Here is an 8,375-nt window from a genome sequence, read left to right on the forward strand (position 1 = left end):
TGTATAAAGTAAAAATCTCTAGATTTGTAAACATGTATCCGGAAAAGAATAGATTGAAAGAACAATTCTATAGTATAATAATAAATTATAAAAGATAAACAAAATTCCCAGTATGTGTCTGTATGATATAAAATAATTTAAAACCGTAACTCAAGAGTCCAAAATCGTATTAATTCCTCAAATTTCAACCATTTTATACTTTGAAAGGGTCACCACCAGCTTGTCATCATCATCTGTTCCAAAGTACCGATCCCCAAACTCTCCCATGCCAGGTATGACACGGAAATCTTCATTCAAACCAATATCAATTTCAGATGTCACGATTTTTACTCTTGGAAATCTTTTGCACACCACATGTACACCTAGAGGTGCCTGACAAGATGAGAGCATACATGAAAATCGTCAGTTACAAGAAAAGAAAGAAGCGTTAGAGAAAATAATGAAAATGGCAAGAGACACATTGGAACTAAAGGCATCAGTGACTTACAGATACGAGATTGAGAAATATAATGTTGGACTCTGGTACACCCTTGCTTAAAAGTAAGGAAATTGCTTGAACAGCCGAATTACCTAATGATGAAGATATTCTAAGGTTAATCCAAATGAAAACTAACAAATTAAATATCAAAATTTTAATCCACCCTTATCATGCTGACTGCTGTGTTATTTAAAGTGGGGTACTGACGATTCATGTACTTTTTTACACAATGTAAAATATTTAAATCATAATTACCACATAAAACAAGGGTTTTATATATGTCATGTTATAGGAAACTTGTACTGTCATGTTACTCTAATATATTTGATGTGGGTCCCACTCAAAAAAAATAAAAAAAATAAGGTGGGGCCATCACTTTTTCTGAGAGTAACATCACACTACGAGTTTCTTACAACATGATATATATATATATATATATATATATATATAACCCATAAAACAAACATTATGAGAATGACAAACCTGTGCCTAAGATAGGATCCAAAAGTAGCACATGCCTCTCTGAGATATCTTTAGGCAACTTCTCATATATTAGCTGCTCAAAAATCAAAGGATAAGTTAGTGGTCCTGAAATGAAAAAAAACATAGGATACGGACACAAGCACATTAGCACACATGCAGATGACAAACCTGTTGACCATTATCACCTTCTCTATGAATAAGAATTTTCCCAATCTTGATGCCTCTGCAGCATGCTCTTAAAGCATTCTCCATGCTCTCCCCACTGCAATTAGATCATATATCAAATTTATGGACAGAAAGTTCTTTCCTAAGCAATAAATTTTATTTTTCTTTATTTTATTTTATTTTTAAAAAACTGTAGAGATCATAGGTTCACATCAAACTGAGGAAAAAGAACAAGTTTCTTAAAACATAATAGGGGGATTGATTTGGATAATAGTTTGAAGTAAACCAATAACCACAATACGCAACCTGAACAATTAGGTAATTCTATACCGAAAACAATAGATCTTTTTCTTTATTTATTGAATTGATTAAGGATGATTAAGAAAAAAATCTTTAAATCAATACTTTGAAGCAATGATGACAGACAATATTTAAGGAAATACTACAGTGACTTCTGCTTTATACATGCATATACCTCCTGATGATGGAGACACCGCATAACTTCTTAGAAAACTCCACACCACTGTATACGGACCCTGCATTGAAGGACAAGAATCAGCCGTTACCATAAAAAAGGTTCAAACCTGAAACACACTAATTCTGCTTCGTAAATATCGGAACTAGAATTTCAGCTACACAGACACAGACAGAGAAGATTTCTTTTTTAATTTATTTATTTAGTATGGCAATTGCAGCAATTAATATCATGGACAACAGAACATGTCTCTCAAGTACAATAATATGATACATCTTTGGTTCTCATTCAATCAAGAAAAGATTCTTTGAAATGGAAGTCAAGACTGCAGAAATTATTTCTAGTCCTTCCAAGATGTCCAAGAAATAGATTAGACATTTCTAAAACAGACTGAGAATGTATAATACAAGCTAAGGAAATCATTATTGAAAAATAAACAGCTTACCATTAGGAGTGATTATTTGCTTTTCGGTAAATGGAAGATGCCCTAGTCCATATTCTACAACCTGGTCAAGTAAGGGAATTGTGATCACTATTACTTAAAAGAAGAAGAAGGTCATGTTACCATTAAGCAATAAATGAACCCTATTTACATACCAAACGAATCAAACGATCGGAATAAAATATGAAGTCATGCTTTGTTGTCAGATGATCACGTATCAGGGAATGCATACTGCGTATCTGCATAGCAGCAATTACCATAATGAGTCAACTTTTAATTAAAAGAATAAAAATTTGGAGCTCTAGCTGCACGGGGGAAGATGGAATAATTGAAAAAGACAATAAATAGCAAGAAAGAGGTACCTGAAAAGTAGACTGAATGAGATAAAAATTACGATATATTTTACACAGGTCATGCTGACCAAGTTTTGTGCGGATATGCTGTACAATCAAATCAATAGCCACATGATTATCTCCTCCACGGGGTATAATGAGATCAGCATACTTCTTTGTGGGAAAGATAAAGTCATCAAAAGCCGGCTTCACAAATTTAGAATACTGCATCAAATATTAAATAAAAAAGTCAGTTACTAAAATCAATTAAATTGAAGGAATTAAACATCAAAATATGGTTTTAAAAAAATTAGCTTGACCAGCATTATCATAAGCACAAAATGAATCCTTGAAAAACTGAATAATGACAGGTTTTCTAATCAAGGAGCTTGTATAATAGCTGATCATCAGCATGAACTAAAATAACATTTCCAAGTCTTGCAATGAAGTGAATGTGAGAAACGTGAGAGGAAAAAAGCCAAAAAACAATCAAAATGTGCTAATGGTAGTGCAACAGGTGTGGCTAAAAGTAGCTACCTGATCAAGCACAGCTACAATTTCGCGACCATTCTCAGCAGTATCACGCTTAATCCTTCTTACCAGACGAAGATCATCATCTGCACTGAACATTTTAAAATATAAAGTGACAGCCTAACTTAAGAGTGCAACAAAAGACTCATAAACACACAGGCTTGTAAAATAACTATAACACAGAACCAGCAGAAAAAGGAGTGGGGGGAAAAACTAGTGTCATTAACACCTGAATTAGAACAAGCATTTTCAGATATCACAATGTGGGTTATAAGGAATAAAAACAAAGTTCATGAGATTAAAAGGAAAACAAATGTGACAATAGATCCCATATAAATTAACAAATGCCACAGAAAACATACAATATTATGAGTTATACAAGTTAAATTGGAACAGAAAATAATAAGAGACCTGTGTCAACAAATATCTTCATACTCATCAATGCCCGAACACGTGGATCATGGAAAATAAGGATCCCTTCCAAAATAATAACATCTGCAGGGTTTACCTACAAAACACATTAAACAAACATAAAAATGGAAGCATGGCTGAAATTTTATTCCAGATACATTTGCCCTCTGCTAGAGAGAAAAGGTAAGAGACAGAACAAAAATTTGATGCATGAATTGGCGATCATTAGTATGCCAAATCATTCAAATTCAAATATGAAATCATTATCACACTATGCAATAAAAAACCATTCTTTAGCATGATAATAAAATCTCAAAAATAGAAGATCAATTCAATCTTGACCTGCTGAGCATTTTAAGAAAGAGGAGTAAAACTGTTAATACAAAATGAAAGTTTCCAATACCCTTCTTGCTGGAAACACATCACTCTTGTAATCCTTAAAGTCATACTTCGGAATATCTACTGCTTGGCCACACTTCAACTTGTCCATGACATGCAGCAATTGCTCAGTATCAAAAGCTTCTGATGAATCAGCAACATGAATTAGAAATAATGCAAAAGGAGCTACAGCAGTACAAGAACCACCGTTACATATGCATTAAAAAAATTTAAATGTCAAATTTTCCATACTAAAGCTGCCACCTTATCAAATTTCATGTTTGTTATATTTACTACCATGTGGCCTGAGCTACTAATACTCTTAGCTAGATAATTACATCTCATATTATGAAAAAGGAACTTTAGTTCAACCTTTCGGAATGCTCATAACACATATTACATAATTTGAGCAACATTCTGACATGTAAAATCTGCAGCAGTTTCTCCAATCATATTGATCTCTAGGCTAAATGCAAGAATATTCTAGGTTTAAAATTTTATTAAGTTGATACTTAATTTCAAGTCTATAATCAGCTAATTTTGAGGTAATTTCTGCTTCAATAAATCTTTCCCAGGTTAATTTTCCCCGGCACCACCCTTGATGTTCCGAAATCATTCTGAGAGTAAGAAAGACGCAGTTGGTTCAAATTGAATGTAAAATGAAGAAGTTCAGCACAATATTAGAAATATCAAAGGAGAACTATCAGACCTGAGAAACAAAATAAAAATATATAGTGAATATTATTTTAGGCTTTTTGACCTCCTCCTCAAAAAGCATTATAGGAAAAACAGAATTCCAGATTTAGGACAACAAATAGAATTAAAATAGAGGAAATAAAATATACATCCAAATAAAGCGAGTGCATTCATCCTACATAATATATTGATATGAAGAGAAAGCCACTAATAATGAGGTATAATTGAAATTACCAGGGTGGTCAAAGTTGTAATCTTGTACTCTTAAAAGTTCCTCGTCAGTCAAATTATGGTAAAAAGAATCCTGTTGCAGATTAAATAATTAATTTATTATGCTCAATGTCTCATCATGAGTCCAATAAGAAACATCAACCCAAATTTTGGAACATGCCTCGTCAAAATGGTAAAAGATGAAAATAGGAAAAACTAACATGTATAAAAGATTTAAAAGAAAAAGGAAGTTAACTAAAAACATAAATGATAGAAAATAAATGCAAAGAAGTTTTTGCTTGTATCACCAAAACAATGGTGGATCATATATTCAAATGCAGGACTTCTTTTGGTAAGAAAGTCTATGGTAATTTGAAGGGAATATTGAGAGAAACACATACATGTTCATGAAAAATGAGGGGGTGAGAAAAACAGAATACTAAATTTGATTGGATAAAGAAACACAGTTGGGGGAATTTTGGTGTTATAAATGGTAGCTAACAGAGGGTTAATGTTACAACGAAAATACAAAAGCTAATAAAATTATACCAATAGATTCTTGGGATATCAAAGGGAACCAAACGAAACTCCAAGAGGATTCAAGATAAAGGAGAAACTGGATGCTTAAAAGGCTTGGACCACTAACAGTTAATTATTTTATTTTTTATAAGAACTAACTGTTAGTTGTTGGCCCTCAATATCTAATTGAGTCACAGACAATAAATCCTCATAAATTCTCAATTTGACAACCAATAAGTATATATAGAAAGATTCCACTACCTGATTAATAAGCACAACTCTTTGATCATGAAGCTGCTGAATAATCATATCACAAACTGCTGTCTTGCCAGATGCTGCTCCCCCAGCAACACCTGTAATATACACAAACGAAAAAATAAATAAAAACAAAATTAGAATCATAGATACCAAATAAAAAAAATTGTTAAGAAGTGAAAATAAGGCATCTAAACGATCTTATGTATGATTATTTTCAGAACGTAAAAGCTAATGGCTACACAACACCTGTAGTTTTGTTCATGTACCCTTAAACACAAAAGCTAATGGCTCATTTGAACCACATCACAAAGTGGTGAGGGGAAAAAAAAAAAAAACAAGGGTGATGACATTTTATCTGCCATAACAGAACAACAAAATCCACTTATGGGCTCTTAAACCTCATTTTATTGCAATCAAACCATTAAGATAGTATATTTAGTACCTATTACTCTATTACATATGAGATGAGGCGCAAGAAACACAAGTAAATTCACCACTAGAGGTGGCAAAGTGGGCGGCCCGCCCCGCCCCGTCCCGCCCCAACCCAACCCGTCAAAAAAAGAGTCAGCCAGCCCCGCCCCATTTTTGAAAGTGAGTTGAAAAACTGAGCCCGCCCCGCCCCGTTTGGCAGGTTGGGCGGGTTGACCTGCCAGCCCAAACCTCGTCCCGCTTTTGAGATGGGTTGAAAAACTCAGTCCGCCCCGCCCCGTTTAGCCGACGGAGCGGGTTGGCCCACCGAGCCGAGCCCGTTTTGCCGGCTATATTCACCACCGTTGAGTTCCATGACACATACAGAAAGTTGGTGATTTTTAAGATCACATTGGCAGCTTGCCATGCAAAAACACACACCTATGATAAATGGTTGTTTATACATGTCAATTGCTGAAGTGGTTGGTTTCTCAGTGCCACCCTTTCTTTGCTCTAAGGAATCCATATGCAAAGACCTGGAAAAATAATGGTCAGAAAGAACACGTAGAGAATTCAATAACAAGCAAATACTCAAGAAAAGATACCAAAAATATGAATAGAGATATGTGATTGGACATTTATTGCTGTTCAGTTCATAGAGCCATTACAAAGGGCTTCCCCAATAAGTTATTATAAATTCTTCTGCTAAAGACAATAATTTTATTCTTCAATTTTATTTTTCCTGGCTATGATTTATTAGGCAACGAAACATCATATGACCACACTTTCATCAGATTCACTTCCGTCGACATTGTACATCAAACAGTACTAAAGACAGCAGTGTTGAGAAGAAAGCAATACAAATCCAAAAAAAGAAAAAAAAAACAACCACGAGTGAATCAAAAGCGAAAAAACGTACCTGATGGAACCCAGAATTGTACAGAGAAAGATAGAGACAGAGAGAGGGGGATTGTACCTCAGGGACAGATAGGATGGTTTAGTGGAATTAGTTCTTAGTCTTACCGTGCCTTTTTATTGTGACATTGATGATTGAATTATAAATAGAAACAAAGATAAAAGCCCAAAAAAAAATACCAAATTTGAAATTACAAATTGAAATACTAACAGAGATACGATTCATGTTTCTTCTCAATCTCATTTACATAAGACGCAACAAATGCTAATGTCGGAGTCGATCAGGGTCGAGACAGAAAAGATCATTGAATTATTTTGAATCATTGTAAAATATTTTATTTTAAAAAATGTAAAGATGTTAGGAAATGTAATATATGGAAGTTGTCGACACTGTCTGAGGGTCCCACGGAAAAGGTGTTGAGTTTTTTAGGATCCACGTGTGCACTGAATTACATGTGGGGCCTACTTTCCTTTATCCACATTTTAATTTTGCTTTTCGTTTTAAGTTATACGCCATGTCGTTTCTGCTTAGTGATCATCCGCGTCTCCCGCCTGATTCGTTCATGTCTTGAAAATTGAAATCGTTAAAATGGAGAGTAGTTTCTTACTCTAAGACCTGTTTATTAAAAATAATAATAATAATAATAATTTTATTTTTAATAAAAATAAAAAAGTTATTTGAAAAGTTTTGCTTTGTAAAAAAATATTAAAAATTATAACTATATTTTTATTTTTAAAATCAAATTTAAAAAACATGTTTGAGTTGTTTTTTTTTATATTTGACTTATAATTTCTAAACACAAAAAACAACTATTTACATAAACTATATCACAAAATAATTTTAAGAACAAAAAAAAATCAGAACATAATCAAATAAGTCCTAAATTATTTTGTTCATGTTATCTTTGGTTTTCAAATAATTATAATTATATAACCTTTATTTTATTTTAAAAAATAAAAAATTTATTTATTCCTCGATATTTTTATTGAGTGCAATGAAAAATAATTTAATCAAATATGATTATATTTTTTGAGTTAAAAATATTTAAATTTTTTTTAAACATTTATATAAAATAAGTAAAGTATCATAATAATTGAATAAATTATTATTATCAATAATGGAGAAAATCAAGGAGGTCAATAATGGAAACTTTTTATTATTATTGAGAGATTGTTTTCCTTATTGAGTAGTTATTATGACAAATTTGTTTGATTAATAGTAAAAGATTTGATTGATATTGTATTGATTTATGAATGATAATTATTTAAAATAAAGGTAGGCAAAAAAAAATGATAGGTAAAATATCTTATCCCTAAAAAAAATCATAATAATCAATAACGAAGTAACTCAAGGAGATATGATTGGTGATAATTTTTTATTTGGATTGATATGTCATAATTACTGGATTAATAGTGAAAAATTACATTGGGATTCATCTAGTATCGATTTCTTGCTCCCATGGATTATTGTAAATTGATAAGAGATGAAAAACACTAAAGTGAAAAAAAAAGGTGAACACGATCATCCCGAAAAATTGGTTAAGTATTTCAAGTGTCTATGTGTTTTGGGATAATATTGATAATTCTCAAATTTCTCCTTTAGTGAATTTTGATCTCCCCTTAACATAATCAGGTTTTTGATCAACCGTATAATTTATTAATTTGTCTCACTTT

General features: G+C 32.3%; 1 protein-coding gene across 1 annotated transcript; it reads right to left on the minus strand.

Annotated features, from left to right (window-relative positions):
* Window positions 1–177: 177 nt before the first annotated feature.
* LOC133284566 (uridine kinase-like protein 4) lies at window positions 178–6,348 on the minus strand. Its single transcript, XM_061481609.1, has 14 exons — window positions 6,228–6,348; window positions 5,382–5,473; window positions 4,626–4,695; window positions 3,721–3,839; window positions 3,318–3,414; window positions 2,913–2,992; window positions 2,406–2,600; window positions 2,199–2,282; window positions 2,047–2,107; window positions 1,602–1,662; window positions 1,130–1,223; window positions 962–1,034; window positions 488–570; window positions 178–372 (listed from the first exon to the last, which is right to left on the minus strand). Exons 1-14 carry the CDS (start codon window positions 6,310–6,312, stop codon window positions 178–180), a joined length of 1,389 nt encoding a protein of 462 aa, XP_061337593.1. The 5' UTR covers window positions 6,313–6,348.
* Window positions 6,349–8,375: the final 2,027 nt, after the last annotated feature.

This window comes from Gastrolobium bilobum, unplaced genomic scaffold (genome assembly GCF_033153095.1).
Source record: "Gastrolobium bilobum isolate Gb01-03AN ecotype WA unplaced genomic scaffold, APGP_CSIRO_Gbil_v1 utg21709, whole genome shotgun sequence".
NCBI classification, from domain to species: Eukaryota; Viridiplantae; Streptophyta; class Magnoliopsida; order Fabales; family Fabaceae; genus Gastrolobium; species Gastrolobium bilobum.